The sequence below is a fragment of the Pan paniscus genome, chromosome 16 (assembly GCF_029289425.2).
Source record: "Pan paniscus chromosome 16, NHGRI_mPanPan1-v2.0_pri, whole genome shotgun sequence".
NCBI lineage: Eukaryota > Metazoa > Chordata > Mammalia > Primates > Hominidae > Pan > Pan paniscus.
The window spans coordinates 55936008-55957624 of record NC_073265.2 but is presented as its reverse complement, the minus strand read 5'-3'; the positions used below and the strand labels follow the sequence as shown (position 1 = coordinate 55957624).

The 21617-nt window shown below is 50.2% G+C and overlaps 1 protein-coding gene across 1 annotated transcript in view; it reads right to left on the bottom strand.

Annotated features, from left to right (window-relative positions):
- The window catches only part of SMAD6 (SMAD family member 6), a 79502-nt gene extending 76380 nt beyond the window's left edge, over nt 1–3122 (bottom strand). Inside the window, exon 1 of the mRNA XM_003828002.6 lies at nt 1115–3122. Coding sequence (XP_003828050.2) covers nt 1115–1931 — 817 coding nt within the window. The 5' untranslated portion in view covers nt 1932–3122. The remainder of the gene's footprint in view (nt 1–1114) is intronic.
- Between the last annotated feature and the right edge of the window lie 18495 nt (nt 3123–21617).

Genomic DNA, 21617 nt, shown 5'->3' with positions numbered 1-21617 from the left:
CCTACAACCTGACCCTCTCTGTGCTCCCAGCCTGGGTGCTGACTCTCCCCAGGGAAGCCAGAATGGAGAGAGTCAGAGCCCTCCCAGGCTCAAGAGCCTGTGACTCCCTGCCAGTCCCACCCCTGCAAAACCCCAGTGCCAGCTAATGGATTCCCATACATCCCTCAGAGGCTAGCTACAGGCTAAAGTGTGTGTTCCCCACAAGACAGAGGTCAGAGCAAGGCAGCTGCAAGCTCCTGGCCTGCTGGAGCCTCCTGACCTGCTGGGGCCTCTGCCTGTCTGCACCTGAGCACCAGGGCCTGGCCAGGTAAGCAAGGCTGAGGGTGGGGTGTGTGCAGGAAATCCCAAGAGGAGAACAAAGAAGGGGGGCAGTTCTCAGAGGTAATCCAGTAACTGGCTTCTTCACCTACTCACGGATGCCTCCAAGACCCTAAACTCTATACAAAAGCTGAACACAAAACTTGAGAAGGACTATGGAAGACCCTGGCACTTGACACCCAAGGGATGTGGGGAATGATATTATGTGGGGAATAAAGAGGGTGCTCTTTACTCCAGAGAGGGGTTACCCTGCAAAGCTTTGTAGAAAGTATACAAAGGCACAAATTGGACATGTGATGAACACTTTTGATTCTAGCTATGATTTGGGTACACCTAATTTCACAACTTACAGCTACTTGGACATAGAAAAGCACAGTGTGGGTAAGGGCACGTGCATACAAATGCTAGAAGCCTGGGCACAGACTGGGGTAGGTTCCGGAATTGAGGTAGGAGGAAATAGCACCTACTTCTTTGGTCTCTCCTTGGCCTGCCCTCCCCTTTCACTGCCTATGAAGTTGGAGCCTACATCATGTCCCTGAAACTCCACAGAGAAAACTACGACATGTACCCTTTTAAGTTTACCGGAGCCTTGAGATAAAGTTGCCACTTGATGTGTGTGCTGGGACACCCACTCCCCTCGGCCGGTCTGAGGCGCCTCCCCTGGTGGCTCCCACGCTCCAAGGGCACCCGGGGGAGCACCCGCAGCTGCGCCGACCCGCAGTGTCACAGACAGAAGGGCACGGAAGGGGATGGGGACGGGGAGCCGGGGCCCCCCCGGCCGGCGCAGCGCGCTCACCTGGCCCGCAAAGCCGGCTGAAGTGGTAGGGGTTGCAGCACACGGTAGGGCCGTCGGCGGCGGCGGCGAAGCTGTGGCAGCCGCACAGGGGCTTCAGCTCCACTGCGTGCTGCAGGTCGGGCCAGCGAAAGAGGCGGCCGAGCAGCAGCTGCGGCGGCGCGGGCTGGCCGCCCAGGCGGAGGTCGGCGCGCGGCACCAGCACGCAGCCGCCCGGCACGCCGCCGCGGGACTCCACCGCCTCCAGCAGCGTGTCCAGCGAGCGCTCCTTGAGCCGCTTCAGCAGCGAGTACGTGACCGTTTTGAGTTCCTGCTCCAGCAGCAGCAGCCGCGAGCGCGCTTCGCGACTCCGCCCGCCGCCCGCCGGCTCCAGGGCCGCCCCGGCCAGGGGGTCGCTGGCGTCCCGGGGCGCGCCGGCGGCGTCCCGCTCCGAAAAGAGACAGCAGGTCACCGTCTCGCAATCACTCTCGGGCAGCCAGCCCGGGCCTCCCGGCTCCGCCACGTCCAGCAGGGAGCTCCCAGCGCCGGCCCCTGGCTCCGACATGGGCCTCGGGGGGCCCCCTGCGCGCCGGCGCCTCCCCGCACCCTGGGCGCCTCGCTGTCCCACTGCGTCCCGGGGCCGCCGCGGGGCTACCGGGCGGACTTCGGAGCGGCCGCAGCCTCCGCCCTCTCTTGCCCGCGGGGCCGGCTCAGCTCGGCTGCCCAAGCTCCCATCCTCGTCGCCGCCACCGCCGCCGCCGCTGCCGCCTTCCTCCCGGTCGGGGACCACACGACTTCGCCAAAGTCGCCGCACCAGCCCCGAGCGTTTGGACCTGAACATACGATATCCTTTGGCGCCAGGGGTGGGGGGGAGGCGGTCTCCGGTTACAGGGGGTCCGTTCCCTCAGCGAGGCGCCGGCTGCGCGGGTCGCAGCCCCACATGAAGCTCCGCCGCGGAGCGCCGTGCAGACCGCGCACAGCCTGTCGTCGAAGGGGCGCCGCAGGGCGACAACATGAGGGAGCTCGCCGAGGCGGGACGGCCGGGAACACGCGCACGCCGAGCCGCAGTCCGCGCGCGGCCAGCGGCTACATGGACCGCAGCGGCGGGGCTGCTCAACAACTCCAGCCCCCGCGCTTTAGGGGGGCTGCAGGCGGCGCGCCGCCAGAAAGACCCCACATGGGCCGGCGAGCCTTCAAAAGTTGCGCGGCTGGTCCATGAGCACAAAGCGCTCGCGCGAACCCCCAAATGTGTCTGGAAAGCCCTGCCTTTACCCTGCCTTTTTTTTAAACCAAAGCGCTTAACTACATGGGCTTTTCCTGCAGGATCCGAAAGGCAGGCTTGTTGATACCCCCAGCTCCCTTCTTACTCCCTGCAAAAAGAAAAAAAAAAAGGAAAGAAAGAAAAGGAAATCCCAAACAAAACCTAAATCCCTGGATTTGCATGCACGAAAGGCCAACGCCGTCTCAGGTCCCAGGCGCTAGATGCACTTGGAGCGAGTTTCTCCTGGACGCGGGTGTCAACACATGAGTGGAAGCTGTAAAAATCCCAAAGAGCTGCTGGGAATCCTTAATTAAAAATGCAGTCCACCGAGGCAGAGGTCGCAGCCCGCCCCACGCTGCCCTCGGACGCTTCGTGCGCCGAGGCTGCCGAGGTCGCCCCCCCTCCCCCCTCCACAAAAGTGCCTCCCGGTGGCCCCGGGGTCCCAGCGAGGTCTGGCGAGGCAGCGCCCGGCGGCTCTTTCTCTCGGCTCAGCTCCCTCGATCGCTCCCCCGCTCGGCTCTCTCTCTCTTTTTTGTTCTCCTCAAACGCACACTGAGGGCCCCCGGAGGAGCGCCGCGGAGTCATTGGCTGCCTCCCATCATATGCCAGTCTAGACACTTTGGCGGCTCCGCGGCGCTGATTGTTGCGCAAACAAGGTTTCAAGTTTCTTAACTCTTAAAGGAGAACACGTCCCATTGCAGGGCCGGAGGCTCCAAGGGGCCGGCTCCCGGGGCGGGCCGAGATCGGGCCCCCGCCCCACACCGCCCCGGCACCCCCGCCCAGGGCCTGACAGCGCCCGCGGCCCGCTTTCTGCCTCGCGTTGCGCCCAGGGCACGGATGCGAGCGAGCACACACGCGCGCGCGGACACACACACACACACACAGGGTTACACGAGCCACGAGCAGGCGCGCAAGGCTCGGCGGACCCACTGAGACTCGGACGCAAACGGGGCCCTTTGCCTCTCCCTGGCTTGTGCACAAACTTACAAACACACTTTGCACTTTAAAGTTGTTCCAAACCCCCATCCTAGGGTAGGCTAATAAAAATGGGTGTGCATGTGTGCCTTCCAGGGTTGAGCCTCTGAGGAGCAGGGGGCGGCGGATATGTTGGGGTAGCGGATCTTCCGTGACTGCACTAGGGGCTCTACGTTCCTTGCACAAAGTCGGGGGTCGCTCTGCCGGGCCAAACAGGGAGCTCAGGACGCTTTGCGTACGGTGGCTCCAGGCTCGCCCGGAGTGGGGAGATGGAGAGGGTGGGGTAGAGGCGGGGAGTGTCTACTCGCTGGCTCCTCTCGGTCGCCACGGCCCTCCCTTGGAGCGAGGCGGGCCGCCGGCCGGCCGGGCCCCCTCCAGGCCGGGTGCTTCCTCTCCCTTCTCCAGTTTACTCTCCGCACCTCGGAGAGGGCTGTAGGTGAGGGATCACGCTTTCCCTAGAGAGGTTTCCACGCGAAAATAGTGGTGGGTTGGGGGCGGGATCGGGGGCGCGGCGGCAGCAGCCTGACGCCCGGCGCGGGAAGGGTTAAGGCCGCTCCTGCCCCTGGAGCCGGCGCGGCGGGGTACCTCCTCGGGCGCGCTCGCTCGTCCGAGGGTGGCAAAAGTTCAAGCTTGTAAAGTCGGGATTGGTCCCGCGCGGAGGGGAAAAAAAGGCCTGGGCCCCCCGCCCCCTCCGGGCGCGGCGCCGATTGGCCAGGCGGAGGGGCCGGCCCCGCCCTCTCCCCCCGCGCGCGGCGGCCCCACCCCCGGCGCGGCGCCCCGCCCCTTTCCGGGCAGGAGCCTGGCCCCGCGCTGAATGAAAGAAATTCCGCTACTCTCATTGGTCCGGGGCTGGGCGCCATTCCCCCGCGGTGACCGCGGGGCGCCGGCGGGCGGGTCTCCCTGGAGAGTGGCCACGCGTGGGGCTAGCCTGGGGAGTGCGCGGCGGTGCGAACCCCCGGCCGTGCCCAGAGTCTGTGTGCGCTGGGGGAAGGGTGGCATTTGCAAGGAGGATTCAGAACCCTTTGCTGAGCTTTACCTGGAACCAGGTACTGTTCGCGCTGCGCTGAGAGTGGCCGTTGCTCCCCGAAAGAAAGATCGGACTGAGACACTTTCTCACACCCATCCTCTACTACTTTGGCCAAATTAAAGTAGCGGTCCTAGCCTCAGTTTCTTGTTTGAAACCGCGGATGAGGATGCTTGCCCTTCGTGCTTCACAGAACCACGAAGGTCCCTGGAGATAGTGCACGTTAAATGCACAAATCGCAAGCGAACAGCAGGATGAATTTTCACACGTGAACAAACACACATGATGTCACCAGCACCCAAAAAGCAACCTGACCTGCACCCCAGAAGCCTGTCTTGTGGCCCCTTTCAGTCACTTTTCGCCAATGGGGAAATTAATACATCTTAAAATACAAACAGAAACTCAGTGTATTTTCTTTTATCCCCGTGTATGCTCTTTGTGGATTATCTTTGACTGTGGATTACAATAATAATAGTTCGTGCGTATTGAGTCGTTACTATGGGCAAGGCAATGTTCCAGGACTTAGTTAATGCTCACAACACTTAACATAGATACTATTATTATTAATATATGAGGACTTAACATAGTTACTATTATTATCTCCAGTTACAGATGAGGAAAACTGAGGCACAGGAGCTCACTCATGTAACTTGCCACTAAAACGAGGATGGCATTGACAATGCTAACATGCTAAAACCAGAGAGGCATGAACCAGCACGCCTGCTCATCCTCTGGCTGGAAGTGGTGTGTAGGTCTGTGTTGCCAGACTATACTCTTCAGGCAGGGATTTCCAAAATGTGGTTCAAAGGTCCACCTGCTGAATCAAAGTGTCAGGGGTTGAGGCCCCAGAATACAATGTTTTGGGGATAGCTATGGTTGTTAACACCATTTTATTTTTATTTTTTATTTAATGTATTTATTTTTTTGAGACAGAGCCTTGCTCTGTCCCCAGACTGGAGTGCAGTGGTGGGATCTCAGCTCTGCACTCAAGTGATTCTCGTGCCTCAGCCTCCCAAGTAGCTGGAACTATAGGCATGCACCACTATGCCCGGCTAATTTTTGTATTTTTAGTAGAGACGTGGTTTCACCATGTTGGCCAGGCTGGTCTCGAACTCCTGACCTGCCTGAAGTGATCCGCCCGCCTCGGCCTCCCAAAGTGTTGGGATTATAAGCGTGAGCCACCACGCCCGGCCTGTTACCACCATTTTTTGTTTATTTTTTGAGACGGAGTCTCACTCTATCCCCAGCCTGGAGTGCAGTGGTGCGATCTTGGCTCACTGCAACCTCCACCTCCCGGGTTCAAGTGATTCTCCTGCCTCAGCCCCGCCAAGTAGCTGGAACTACAGGCATGCGCCACCATGCCCAGCAAATTTTTGTATTTTTAGTAGAGACGGGGCTTTACCATGTTGACCAGGCTGGTCTCAAACTCCTGACCTGCCTGAAGAGATCTGCCGGCCCTAGCCTCCCAAAGTGTTGGGATTATAGGCGTGAGCCACCACATCCGGCCTATTATCACCATTTTATAGATAAAGACACTGAGGCACAAAGGCTTGCCAAAAGTAACTTGCACAAGCTTGTAGTTAGTAGCCGATGCCGGATTAAAACCCAGCCAGTTTGGCTGAAGAAGGGGTATGCTTGTGTAATGGGAAGCAAAGGAAATGGGCCGGGCAGGAAGGATTACCAGCAGGTAACCTGCAGGACCTCCTGAGGGCAGGGATGTGTGTGCTTCTACAGATGCTCAGCACGTACCCCTAGGGGCTCCCTTCTTCCCACTTCCACCCCCATGCCTTTCTGAGGTACCATGGCATCCCAATCTGCAGAGTTCCTGGGGAAGTGCCCTGAGAGATGCCCCAACAGCCTCAGACCAAGGAGAGATTGAAGCAGTGACCTTTCTGGGGAGACCTGCCTTCTTTGCTGGGCAGTAATGGCAAAATCTGGCATCATCTCTTGCTCACTGGGAGATGTGGCATCGTTCCTGATGTGCTCAGGAACGATGCCACCTGAAGCTCACTGAAACCACAGTCCGGTGGGCCTAAATTCAGTACTGACCCTACTTACCTCCCTCAACTTTATGAGCCTTGGGATTCTCATCTGTGCAGTGGAAATAAGAATCATGCTGGAGGTGGCTGACAAAATTAAGTGACAAGAGGACCTAGAAGCAGCCCTCTTTACAGGGCCACTGCATCTGAGTGGAGATAATGTCAGGATGGGAAGAGCAGTGACAGTCCTGCTGTCCTTGGATTCCTAGGGCCCATCCAGCCTAGTGCCTGGCATGCGCTGTGGCCACTAGAGGGTGTGTATGGCGGGGCCCAGCAGGGCAGGGCTATGCTATGACCTAAGTACACCCGCCCTCGAGGCTGCCAGACTGGAGAGCAAGCTCCAAATCCCTAGGGATGTAGAGAAAAGAGAGGAAAGGAAGAAGGTGGGGTCCCTGATGCTTATCCACAGGTCTCTGCACCCGAGTTACTCACAAAGTAACTCACAAGTAACTCTGACCCCCTCAGATTCAAATGTGTCCCCACTCTCTTATTCCAGTATTTTCCCCAAAGCACTCTATGCTTCCTCTTTACTGGGCTTGTCCCAATTCAAAACCGTACAATCTTTTATCTGTTCTCCTCTACCTTTGGGATGTAAGCTCCACAAGGGATGAGATGGTGAAAGTAGCAGGCCCAGGCCACCCACAGCAGCATGGAGGCAGTGGAGTCAGAAACAGGCCATTTGATGCCATTCTGCCTGTGCCATTGAAAAGCTAAATCACATAAGACAGCACTTGCCCCATTTCTTCTTCCTGGTCCCTAATTCAATGCCTGTCACATAGTGGGCACTCAATAAATATTTGTAGGGTGGTTGAAATAAAATCCCCCACTTAACTGAACTCCATACTTATCCCTGTGCCAAGCACATCATCAATATTTCATCATATCCCCCCAACAACACAGTGAAGGAGGTTTTATTCTTCCTAGACCCATATTTTTAGAGGAGGAAACAGAGAGGTTAAGTAATTTGTTACAGATCACACACCAAGTAGGTAGCAGAGTTGAGACTTGAACCCAGAGCTGCCTGAGATGTGTGTGCATCTTCTTAACACCTAGTCCTAGAAAAGAAAACCAGTCCCTTGCCCCTGGGAAATGTCTCACACTACTGGGAAGGCACAAGGCATGAAACCGTAGAAATCATGCAAGGGAAAGGTTGCTTCTGGGTGGTGGAAAAGGAGCAGTATTTAGGGGCTACCACTTATGAACAGAGACATCACAGAGGGGATCTGGGCCACCTCTCACTATAGGCAGGTGGATTGGCAGGGAGACTGAGTCATCATGACCCACTTCATAAGAGACTGATGGATAAACCAGGGTCCCACTTATTAACTCTTATGGCCCAAATTTTTTAGACTATCTGTAGGCCCAAGTGGCTAAGTGGTATTGTCTCCCCCTTTGGAGGGTAAATCTGCTTGGTCAACATTGCCCCAAATGGGAGAGTTGGGCACCCTTGGGCAGTGGTAAACAACCCTTCTGAAGCTCTGATGAATGCTCTAGACTCTCTTTACCTTGGAAAATGCATATGTGAATGAATGGAACTTTGTGTTCATTCATTTAACACAAATTACTGAGCTACTGGGTGCCAGGCCCTCCTATAGGTGCCAGGCCCTCCTATAGATGCTAGCCATCCTGCAGTAAGCAAAACACAAAAATTCCTAGCTCAAGGAGTCTAAGGGGGAAATCATAGCAAAACAACCTGGTAGCCAGTGTATTGAAGGTAAAGGTGCCAAGGTCAAAAATAAAGCAGAGAAGAAGAGAAAGGAATGTTGGGAGACGGCAGGTTGTGGTTTAAAGGAAGAGATCAGGGAAGGCTTCCCTGAGAAGGTGACATTTGAGCTAGGTCTTGCTGGTGGGGATAGAGTGGGGAGGAAATTAGCTATGATGCTATCTAGGGGAAGAATGTCACAGCCACAGAGAACAGCAAGGGCCCTGAAATAGGAGCAGACCTGGCACGTTCCAGGACCATCAAAAAAGTGATGAGATTGGAGTAATATTGGGGGCAGATTGTAAGTTCGTATAGGCTATTGTTGGGTCTTTGGCTTGTCATCTGAGTGACTTGGGAGCCCCTGGAGGTTCTGAGCAGAAAAGGAACAGGATCTCCCTTCTGTTTCAAGAGGCTCCCTTGAACTACCTTGTGAACTGACTGCAATGGTGGGGTAGGAGCAGGACCTGGTAGGAGGCTGTGGCAGTGGTCCAGGCCAGAGGCCATGGTGGCTTGGACCAGGGTGAGAGCAGTGGACGTGGGGGAGCAGAAGTTGGATCCTGGACATTTTATATATCCTAAAGATAGAGCCAGCATGATTTGCTGTCACATCTTTGAAAGTATAAAAGAACATCTGAACAGTATACTCATGTCATTGATGCTTAATCTTTTGCTGGTAATAGTAATAATAATATTAGGAGGTTGTTTTGAAGATCAAAATGCTTAGCGCAGTGTCTGGCATCTAGTAAGGGCTCAATCAAAAGTAGTTTTTATTAGTGAAATGAGCATGGAGTCAGTCATTTTCAAGTTAAGCCACTGAACTAACAGCAACCCTGCAAACTCTCTAACCTCTGTGACCCTCACTTCCCTCGCCTATAAAGTGGACCAACTGGACCAAGGTGGGAGTTAAATGAATAAAGTTCTGGCACACTATAGGACTCAGCAGCTCAATAATCTGATTAATAAAGTTACTAAGCTTCGGTACCTATCTTATATGGTCATTGTGAGAGTTGACTGAGATAATACGTGCAAAGCATTTAGAGCTGCCACTGTTATTCTGCTCCTTGTGTACCCATAGGGGAGGGCAATGCCCTGGACATTATTAGCCTTCAAAAATATTGCATGGATGAATGAATGAATGAATGAATGGAAACATGAGTGAGCAAAGTGCAGTGAGTTTCATGGTTGTTAAAAGGGATGGAGGCAGTTGTACAGAGGCCAGGGTGAGGACTGTGAGCCTGCATTACCTAAATCCATCCTCCTCAAACTGGGCTAATGTGGGGCCTTTTGGAATCAAGGGATTTTTCTGCAGAGCTTATTTCATTCACAGATGTTGGGGAAATTTATTTATTTATTTTATTTTGTTTTGTTTTATTTTATTTTTGAGACGGAGTTTTGCTCTTGTCGCCCAGGCTGGAGTGCAATGGCATGATCTCAGCTCACTGCAGCATCCACCTCCTGGGTTCAAGTGATTCTCCCACCTCAGCCTCTTGAGTAGCTGGGATTACAGGTGCCCCCACCATGCCCAGCTAATTTTTTGTATTTTTACTAGAGACGGGGTTTTACCATGTTGGCCAGGCTGGTCTCGAACTCCTGATGTCAGGTGAACCACTGGCCTTGGCCTTCCAAAGTGCTGGGATTACAGGCGTGAGCCACCACGCCCCGCCTGAAAATTTATTTTTGTATTACATTTGTAGTATATTTGATCTTTAATATTCAAGCTAACCCAGATATATCAGGGAATAGAATGCACAATTCTCATGAGTTCTGAACAGAGATGGGAGACTTCTAAAGCATGTCACGGTCACTGTAAGCAGCATCAGACCCTGACCCCAGACTGATCACAGACCTGACCTCGGCCCTCCTGGAGGAGGTTCACTCTTCTAACCTTTAGGGGATTGCAGAAGCCCTCAGTTGAGAAATGATAACCAGAGATGTGTCACATTCTGGTGCCTGGCTAAAATTCAACAGAGCATTTCTACTGGGCACTTACTATGGGCCAAAGGCATTTAGTGCAGGGAGCCCTGCCCTTCAGGTACTAGGAGTTTATTTAAAGAAATGTCTGCATTCAATCACTCTTTTATAACATGGCCAGAGAGAGCCTTCTGGCAGTCCTCTCTGACTATCAGATTTCCTGATTGAGAACACTTTAGTGGATCCCCATGGCTAACAAGCTAAAGAGTAACCTCCCAGCCCTGTTAGGAGCAGGTCCCACTTCATCTCCCCACCGCTCCACTACATGAATCCTGAACAAGAGAGGGCTGCTCTCTGGAACACCCCAAAGTGCCCCACCTGCTTTCTAATATCCCAAATTTTGCACTTGCTGGTCCATCTGCCTGGAATGTCCTTCCTCCTTTTCCTCTGGGCAAATTTTTTCCCCCTTTCTCCCCAAGGCTATCTTCCTTGCACTGCCCTGGCATTTTACATTCCTACTTCCTAGGGCTGGAGATGATTTGTCCACATTGGAGAGACCCTCAAGAGCAAAGCCTGAGCCCTCCTCATCTCTGCACCCCTAACCCAGCACCCAGGAGGTGCTCTCTTTTAGGGAGAGGAGACAGATCTTAACTTTTGATAGATATAGCCAAACTGGGTACCCCAGAGAAATTGTGCCAATTTCCCCTCCCTGCAGCAATGCCCATACGTTGACCCTGCAATTCCAGTTTATACATATACCATACAGATGTACTTGCATATGAGTGAAACGACACATGTATATGGTCGTGTATTGTATAACTGAAAGGGGGGAGTTAGGCTCCATAAGGTTACTTTATAGCAAAAAGAAAGAGATTGGAAACAACCTTAACTTTATCGATACAAGATAAAGAAATTAGCAGTAGTTAAAGAAATTAAGGTATATCATCCAGCTGTTGAAGATGAAGGAGGGGGCCTCCTGTATAAAAAGATCAACACAGGCCGGGCGTGGTAGCTCACGCCTGTAATCCCAGCACTGTGGGAGGCTGAGGTGGGCAGATCACCTGAGGTCAGGAGTTCAAGACCAGCCTGGCCAACATGGTGAAACCCCATCTCTACCAAAAATACAAAAATTAGCTGGGCATGGTGGCGCATGCCTGTAATCCCAGCTACTCGGGAGGCTGGGGCAGGAGAATCGCTTGAACCCAGGAGGCGGAGGTTGCAGTGAGCCAAGATCACACCATTGTACTCCATCCTGGGTGACAAGAGTGAAACTCCATCTCAAAAAAAAAAAAAAAAAAAAATCAGGGCATTAGCTAACAACAATGTGTACAGTGTGCTACAATTCGCATGAAATTTTTAAAAGCCTATATGCTTGTAGACACATAAATGTTGGAAAGATACATGATAAGCTGGTATAAATGGTTGCTTCTGGGGAAGGAAACCAGAAGGCTAGAAAGCTGGCTGAATAAACTCTTCAACCCATACCCATCTGGTTTTTTGTTTGCTTGCTTATTTTTATTCTAATAAATAGGTAATACTTGAGCTTGGTACAAAATATAAGCAGTACCAAAGATTCAGTACAAAAGAGGCCTCTCTCTCTCTCCTGCCCTCAGCCTTCTTTGTGTATATCCTACAGTACCTCCTGAATTTTTGCACCATGAGCTGAATTATCCATTCAAAAACTATTATATCAGGGCCAGGTACAGTGGTAATCCCCGCTACTCGGGAGGCTGAGGCATGAGGATTGCTTAAAGCCAGGAGTTTGAGGCCAAAATGTGCTCTGATCATGCCTGTGAATAACCACTGCACTCCAGCCTGGCAACATAGTGAGATCCTGTCTCACACACACACACGCACACACACTCAAGTATTTTAAAATAATAAATATATTATTAAAATAGTAAATATTTGTTGAAGGAAGGAAGAAATCAACAAAAGAATTGTTGATTAAATCATTAAGTACATGAAACAGTTCAGTAACCTGCAAAGCAGAACACTGACTAAATGACAAATGAAACGACAAAAACAAGAGATCTAAGTAAGAACTGCCGACAGTCAGAGCGTGCATCCTGTCTTGTCTTGCTTTTAGTTTCCTGTGTGTACATCTCCTCTTCCTAGGCAGACCAGGACAGGCTTTATGCTCTTATTTACTTCCCAGAGTGAGGCGTACAGAAAGTGTGTAATAAACATTCCTTGCTTAATTCCTACTAGCCTGAGCCATGCTCTGGAAGGGGCTGAAGGACACAGTCACCAGTGCCCTCCAGGGTATTATGACTTTCATGGGCCTTAGACACTGCCTTCACAGGCCCCTTCTCCCATACCATTTTTTAAAAGTATATTTTACAAGTGTATTGGCATCAAGACAAATGAAATCCAGGCTGGATTTGTTGTTATATATTTATTATTACTATTATTATTATTGCTTTAAAGAAAATTGAAATTGAAACATTTTGTAGGCCCCCTGAAATATCATGGGCCCTAGGCCCTGGACTTGCTGTACCTAATGGATAAGTCAGCCCTGGGCCTGTACCTTGGGCATGACTGCTATTCAGTAAACAGGCACTGCTTCTAGGAGCAACCTGGCTCAGGGAAAGACACATTGGCTTTGGAGCCGTGAAGACCTGGATTTGATCCCAGCTCCAGCACTTACCCACTAGACCACTGTAAAGCAATCACTAAGGCTTCTTGAGCTCAGTGTCCTCCCTGCTAAAACACAGGGCTGCCCTGAGGATTGGACATAACGTATGATGCTTAATAAACGCCCATTACTACTGGTTGATTTGTCCCCAAAATGGAAGGGGTGCACTGGAGGTGGGCCAGGTACATGGTTGGCATTGAGAACACTGACCACAGCCGGGAGTCCCAGCCCCTTCAGAGGGAGAGGCGGAAGGTAGTGGTGGGAGGTGCATTCACTTGGCATTCTCTTAGTGTAAGTCTGGAGCAGATAAGGAAAGATTAAAATCCAGAATCAAGTCTCTGCTCAGCGGGTCTCAGCTTTGGCTGTGTATTAGAGTCACCTGGGAGTTTTAAAAAACCACTAAAGCCCAATCCCCACCCCAAACCAATGTAATCAGAATATTTGGTGTGGGGCCCAAGTGTGTTGGTTATTTTTGCTTTTTTAACTCCCTGAGGTGATTCTAGTATGGGGCAGGGCCCAAGATCTCCATGGCTATACCTGTGGATGGAAGGGGTCAGCTGGGGAGTGATCTGTCTTGTCTAGCAAACAACTTCTCATCTCAACAACTTCTAAGGCTGTGAATTCTTGCTGGCTGCCTGGGTGGATTGAAAGTGGGAAAACATCAGTTGTAGGAGGCCCTTACAGGACCCTGTACCCAACAAAGTATTCTTTTCTCAAAGACAGCTTCCCATATTGCAGCTTCAGGCTGCATCCAGCCTGGATCCACCCCTGCAGGTGCTGCTTTCAACCCAAAACCTTTCTGGGCCCCCAGATAAAAGGGACCAGAGCATGCCCCACCCCCCTACCAACAGGGGAGTAACTAAGAAGACACAGGACTTATCCCAGGAAGCATTGGGTGGTTTCTGCAAGGGTGGACCGCAGGCCCCTCTACCTGAAGGCCTGGGTGTAGCTAACCCGTAGACTCCTAGGCCATTCCAGGCCCACCGAATCAGCATCTCTGGGTTAGGCCAGAGGCTGCATTTTTTACCCTCTCCTGAAGGGATTCTTACACACAGTAACATTTTTTTTTTTCTATTTGCTTACATGGGCCTTTATTATGTATTTTCTTAAACTTTTTTTTGTTGTTGTTTATACTTTAAGTTCTAGGGTACATGTGCACAACGTGCAGGTTTGTTACATACGTATACATGTGCCATGTTGGTGTGCTGCACCCATTAACTCATCATTTACGTTAGGTATATCTCCTAAGGCTATCCCTCCCCCTCCTCCGACCCCACGACAGGCCCCGGTGTGTGATGTTCCCTTTCCTGTGTCCAAGTGTTCTCATTGTTCAATTCCCACCTAGGAGAACATGCAGTGTTTGGTTTTTTGTCCTGCGATAGTTTGCTGCTGAGAATGATGGTTTCCAGCTTCACCCATGTCCCTACAAAAGACATGAACTCATCCTTTTTTATGGCTGTATAGTATTCCATGGTGTATTTGTGCCACATTTTCTTAATCCAGTCTATCATTGATGGACACTTGGGTTGGTTCCAAGTCTTTGCTATTGTGAATAGTGCCGCAGTAAACATACGTGTGCATGTGTCTTTATTGCAGCATGATTTATAATCCTTTGGGTATATACCCAGTAATGGGATGGCTGGGCCAAATGGTATTTCTAGTTCTGGATCCTTGAGGAATCGCCACACTGTCTTCCACAATGGTTGAACTAGTTTACAGTCCCACCAACAGTGTCAAAGTATTCCTATTTCTCCACATCCTCTCCACACAGTAACATTTTTGAGTTAGGAAAGGATGTATATTTCGATCTGGAAAAAGGTTAAATGGTATATACATACGTAAAAAATCATCAAGGTTTACACTTAAGATGTATGCTTTACACACCTGACTCAAAAGACAAAAGAGAATCTACCTACCATGAGTCTGCAGCTTTGGGAAGGAGAATCAGGGGAGGCTGCCTGGAAGAGGGGCTCTTTGAGCTGGGCCTAGATGGGCAGAAAAGCAGGCAGCAGAACAGAGGGAGTTGGGAGGTCCAAGAAGAAGAGACTCTTGTAGCAATAGCAGTGGAGAAGGGGGGTGGAAATGGAGGGAGAGTTGGTTCTAAGGCCTTGTCAGGCAGCTGCCTCATCCCTACCCAGGAGCAGGGTGTCCTCAGAGGACCAGGGCCTGTGTGGTCAGCAAAGGTAGCCTATGTAAACTCCCAACTTGCCTGCAAGTGCATCCAGGTCATTCTCCCCAACAAGACAGCATTGTTTGGGGTTCCAATGCAGGGCAAGAAAAACAGAGAGCCCAATTGTCCCTGTCATCATGGGTATATAATTTATAATAATGTCAGCTATTAAAGGATTTTTAGTAATTAACTGACAGTGGTGTGCTATTTCACTGCATTTTTGCCTGCCATAATGATCTTGAACTTTGCAAGGCAGTTTTGAACTTGCTCAAAATAAGCCCTGAATACAAAGAAGGGTGAGATAATTCCAAATGAGGGGTAAGAGGGGTTAGACAAAACAGGGCTGTCCTCCTCCCAGGAAGAGGGATGCACTGTGCAGAGCCAGGGAGGCTGAGGCCCCCTGTCTTTCCAGGGAGCTACCCACCCAGTAAAGTGCCTGCCAGGCCAGAGTGGTCAGTAAAGCAAGTCAGCCGTTTCATGATAATGTGATAAGTTGCATATTTTCAATGCACCTTTTTTGTATGTTACACAGCTAGGAATATTTTTCCCTTCCCCAAAGAAATAGGCTTCCTTTTTTGCTTTTCCTGAAATATATGACTCTCTTGGTATATCTTTTGCTCTTTTGATTTTTAACAGAGACATAAGAATAGGAAATAATTCTTTCTCCTTAGTTTCACTTAAAAAAAAAAAAAAGCCAACATAAGCCCAAAGATGAGTCGTAACTGACACTGAGTACTAGAAATGTATTAAGCCAGCTGGGCGCAGTGGCTCACGCCTGTAATCCCAGCACTTTGGGAGACTGAGGCGGGCGGATCACGAGGTCAGGAGATCGAGACCATCCTGGCTAGCATGGTGAAACACCGTCACTACTAAAAAAAATACAAAAAATTAGCGGGGTGCGGTGGCAGGCGCCTGTAGTCCCAGTTACTCAGGAGGCTGAGGCAGAAGAATGGCGTGAACCTGGGAGGCGGAGCTTGCAGTGAGCCGAGATCACGCCACTGCACTTCGGCCTGGCTGACACAGCGAGACTCCGTCTCAAAAAAAAAAAAAAAAAGAAAGGTATCAAACCATGGTGGGGTCTGTGGCAACTTGGTGAGCTCAGACCCAGTGTTAGTGAAGCATCTGCTTCTCCACAATCAGAACTTCAGGCCCAAGGCAGAGACAACCTCAATTGACAACCTCAATTCTCCCCTTTCTTCTTAATAGCAGAATGATTATTCTTATTTAAATTATTTTTAACTGGGCAAATTTTGTCCTGGAAAAAAAAGACTACCCTGGCCTGAGCACAGTCACATGACTACCCCTACTCCCTCCCTTGCGCTCAGTGTAGCCATGTGACTATTTCTGGCCAATAAGATGTAAATAGAAGCATTGCGTGAGACTTCTGGAAAGACTGCATAAAGGCTGCTGAGTCAGCCGAGAAGCACCTTTTTTTTGACTTCAACCTTTCCTTCTTTGGCCTAGGTTATAGATGTGATGGCTGGAGCCCTGGAAGTCATCATGGAACATGAAGCGACCTTTGCAGAGAAAAGTCATACACTGGACCAGGCACGGTGGCTCACGCCTGTAATCCCAGCACTTTGGGAGGCCAAGGCGGGTGGATTACCTGAGATCAGGAGTTCGAGACCATCCTAGGCAACATGGCGAAACCCCATCTCGACTAAAAATGCAAAAATTAGCTGGGCGTGGTGGCACATGCCTGTAATCCCAGCTACTCAGGAGGCTGAGACAGGAGAATTGCTTGAACCCGGGAGGTGGAGGTTGCAGTGAGCTGAGATCATGCCTGGGTGACACAGTGAGACTCCATCTCAAAAAAAAAAAAAAAAAAAGGAAGCCATACGCTGAGGATGGAAGAACAGAGAGAGGAGCATAAGTCCCTGATGGCTTTTTGAGTCTCCCATGCCAGGCCTGAGCTGTCTATTTATCTTCTGAAATCTTCTGACTTCTTTTATATGAGAAAGAAGCATCCATCTCATTTAAGCTATTGCTATTTTGAGTTTTTCTGTTATAATTGGCCCAACTTAATCCATGTCAAAGTAACTGGGCTCACTGCAATGGAATGTTTGTGTCCCTGCAAAACTCACATGCTGAAACCTAATCACCAATGTGATGATATTAGGAGGTGGGGCATTGGGAGGTGATTAGGTCACGAGGGTAGAGCCCTCTTGAATGGGATTAGTGACCTTATAAAGGAAGCTCCAGAGACCTCCCTCCACCTTCTGTCAAGTAAGGACACAGCAAAAAGACAGCCATCTATGAACCAGGAAGGACCTCACCAGACACTGAATCTGCTAGTGCCTTGATCTTGGACTTCCCAGATCTGTGAGAAATAAATTTCTGCTGTTTATAAACCACCTCGTCTATGGTATTTTATTATAGCAACCTGAATGGACTAAGATACTCACTGTCACCTAATAGTCCAAATTTCAAACCTAGTCAGGTATACAGATTTGAATGTGACATACTATGATGTCATAAATGTTAGAAACCACATAAAAATATTTAAAATACTGACCAGGCCAAACAAACCATGTCTGTGAGCTGCATTCAGCCCAAGTGGCCCTCTGGCCTATACCACGAATGGTGGTGATTAGGCCTGTTAAAAACAGCCAGCCCTGGGTCTGGCGTGGTGGCTCACACCTGTAATCCCAGCACTTTGGGAGGCCGAGGCAGGTGGATCACGAGGTCAGGAGATCAAGACCACCCTTGAAACCCCGTCTCTACTAATAATACAAAAATTAGCCAGGCGTGGTGGCAGGCGCCTGTAGTCCCAGCTACTCAGGAGGCAGAGGCAGGAGAATGGCGTGAACCCGGGAGGCGGAGCTTCCAGTGAGCAGAGACCGCACCACTGCGCTCCAGCCTGGGCGACAGAGCGAGACTCCATCTCAAACAAACAAACAAACAAACAAAACACAAAAAGCAAGCAAACAAACAAAAAACAGCCAGTCCTTCCCCGGGCGCGGTGGCTCACGCCTGTAATCCCAGCACTTTGGGAGGCCAAGGTGGGCAGATCACGAGTCAAGAGATTGAGACCATCCTGGCCAACATGGTGAAACCCTGTCTCTACTAAAAATACAAAAACTAGCTGGGCATGGTGGTGCACACCTGTACTCCCAGCTACTCGGGAGGCCGAGGCAGGAGAATCACTTGAACTCGGGAGGTGGAGGTTGTAGTGAGCCGAGATCGCACCACCGTACTCCAGCCTGGCAACAGAGTGAGACTCCATCTCAAAAAATAATAATAATAATAAAGAAAACAGCCAGTCCTGTCATTTCTGTAAGGACTGTACTTCTCCATCCACTTGAACTTTTCTCCATCCACTTGAAGTGTGACCATATAACTTGTTTTGACCAATGAAATATGAGCAGAAAGGATGAGCAGAAGGGATGTAAGACATTTCTGGGCAGAAATTTCAGAACCAGTGTGGGGTTTGTCACATCCTCTTTTCTCTGCCGCTGCCATTATAAAAGTATGTCAACGTGGAGCTTCCTTCAGCTGGATCTTCGAGTAACTTGGAAGAACAGAACACCCTGGTAACCTGCCTTATAGTGCATAAACAAGAAATAAACATGTCTGTTGGAAATCCGCTGGGATCGGAGTTTGTTACGACAGCATTACCTAGCTTATCCTGACTGACCTGTCATCTTGCATCCTGGGTATTGATCACTGGAATTGTACAAAACCCTCCTTCGGGTTTTTTTCTGTGGGTGAAATTTCCCTCTCTTTCTAGCCCTCCTACTCATTCTTTTTTCCATGTATTATTTCACTCTTTCACACATTCATATGTCAGAGGCATGCGAGGAGCCTTCTAGATGGCAAGTCAAGCCCCTGCTCTCAGGGAGCTCACATGCCTCCTCTGATTGGATGGTCTTCCCTTATGGATCCTTGTGGACCCTTCCCAGCCCCCCTCAACCACCCAGCCATGAATGGGGGAAGAGGGGGTGGAGTGGAGTCCTTTGAGGACAGCCTCTTAGGACCAGGATTTGTGTCAGGGTTGGGTTTTTTTGTTTTTTAATTTAATTCGAACCTTACCACTTCTAGTGAGTAAACCAATGCTCAGAGAGGTTAACTAACTTGCCCAATGTTACACAGTTAGGAAGAAGTAGCCCTGGACTTGAAGCCAGTTCTGACAACTTGCCAGGCCTTTGCCCCCTGACTACCCTATACTACCTGCCTCTACAGAAGCCTCTCGACTGGGGTCAGTACCATCCTCAAACACCATTGGTAGCTCTGAGGCAGCACAGCGGGTAAATGCACAGGCTCTGGAGCCAGACTGCCTGGGGTCAAAGCCCAGCTCTGCCCTCTCATACCTGTATTACTGTAGGCAAATTAACCTCGGTTTCCTCATCTGTAAAATGGAGATAATACTTGAGTCTATTTGAGCCAATATAAATAAGGTGCTTAGAATGGTACCTGGCACACAGTATACGTCCACTGAATTTTAGCTATTAACACTATTATTATCTTTATGCCTCATGAATGGATGATTTTGTCAGATTTCCTGCCCCGCTGACCTCTAGTGGAGAGAAGGATATTGAAAGAATGGGGCGCTATATGGTTATGCTTTGAAAATATTAGTCATTATCTCATGTGAAACTCACAATAAATTTGTTCAGGTAATTAGTGTAAGAGCCTCCTTTACAGGTTAAAAAAAAAAAAAAAAGAATCTCAGAGGCTAGTTTCCTGCCCCACATCTAAGAAGGGATAGTAGAGAGACTCAGAGCCAGATCTGTCTGTCTGCAGCTCTGGAGGGGTTTCCATGACATGACTTAGATGGAGAAGAGTCCAGCGGTGTAGGGAGCATGCTAGGCCAGGGAAGCCCACAGAAGAGGGTGAAGCACAGAAGACTATGGGTGCAGTCATTTGATGATGGCCACCTTTTGGGACTCCATTGTGGGCAAGGCAGGCATGGTAAATCCATCATACCAGCTGCTGATGCCAAGCGACTTTCTCTGGTGAGCCAAGTGTGACCCCTGTGACAGCAGCTTCCTCTCCTATTTCCATCTGGCTCTCTCTGAAGACCCCAAATCATGGCCAACCTTCCCTGGGCTCACTCTGAAGCCTGGATATAGGCAAGTCCTGCAAAACCTGGATGGGGGAAGATACAACAGTACTGAAGCTGGGGAGTCCATGCTGAAAAATAGGGGCCTACTCACCTGACCCACGTGGGGAGTCTGTGTTAATGATGCATGTCCAGATTGGGTGGGGCCCACTTTACCCTTTAGCTGATGGACAGGGAAATGAAGGCTCAGAACCTGGGTCTCTGTGAATGCACCACACCTCTCAGGGAGGTGGGTAATGGGAACCAGTCTCTTACCTTTGCTCTGTCTCCTGACCATCCCAGAGACTCAGATTAATGCCCCCACTATCTCCACTGCCTTTAGCTGGATTTCTCCTCAGTTTCTCCTAAGTTAAGGGAAGAACACTCCCATGACCTATTTCTGTCGTTTATTTTGTCATAGATTGAAAAAGGATTTGAAATTCTCACCGAATCTGATGCAGTTAGTGCAAATCTGTGGTCAGCAGAAGAAACAGGAAGGCTTGACCTGCACTCAGTGGAAGCTAAGAGAGCTTGCACAGGGGCTTGAACATGGTGGATGGCAGCTGTGTCCATTAGAATGCTTTGGTGCCTTTGGGTAAAAAATTTAAAAAGAAGGCTTTGGGCTGCAAGTAACTGGAAATCCAACTGAAAGTGGTTCAAACAATAAGAATCTTTATTATTTCATTTAAAAAAAAAACCTGGATGTAGGACAGGCTCTTAGAGAAGCTCCATGAAGTTATCAAGAACCTAATTCTTTCTGTCTATTTGTATTTCCATCCACAGTAGGTCAGTTTTGACTCCACTGGCTTCCCTCACAGTTGCAAAATGGCTGCTGCAGTTCCAGGCATCACATCAGACACCCTGAAGAACATCTCTCCTGCTGTCTTCTTCCTAAGAGTAAAAAACTTTTACCCAGAAACTCCCTACCAGCTTTCTCCTCAAATCTCATTTCCCAGAATAGGGTCATCAGCTGACACAGGCTAAAGGAATTTCATGTGTTAGGTGGCTAGGTATCTTCTGTGTGGCCCTCCCCTTCTCCACCCATTCTGACCTGCAAGGCTGATGTGTGGGCCACATCTACAGGCAACCTTGCTGTCTGTCTTCAGGGTGGACTTAGCTAATGAGGAATACCAAAGAAGTCCTTAAAGAATGGGAAGAGGGAGAGGTCAAAGTGTTTGTTCTCCTGGTGCCCTCCTTGCTGGGTTGCCATAAGTCTGCTGTATCTTTGACCAAAGGCCACAGCTCCCATCAGGCAGCACTCTCCATACTCTTACCTCCTCTGGTTCTGGTTCCTGCTCCCTCCCTTGCCTTCTCAGGCCTAGAAGAAGAAGCAAGCTCCCCATCATTGCCAGCCCCAGGATACTTCAACATCCCTTAATGCAATTCTCAAACCCTTCCCACACTTTTGCAAATAATCCTTTGCCCAGCTCCCTCAGTTACCCAGCCAGAAGGTGCTATTCTCTATCCTTCCTCAAACCTGATCAATACACGGGGCTGGGACAGAGCTCCCTTTGGAGTCTTGAATCACTGTCTCTTGGGCCTCTTCCCAGAAGGTCTCTTTGGCACTTAACCCTCAGTCCACCAAATAGCATGCATCTCCCTATCCCCCATCTTGACTTCCCCATCTCTGTCAATAGCACCTCCAACCACTCAGTATCCCAGGATCAAAACCTGGGTGTCAACTTCCATTCTCCCACTGCCCTGTCCCCCATTCCACACAGAATAGGATCTATAGGTTCCACTTCTAACTCTCTCCACACTTCAAC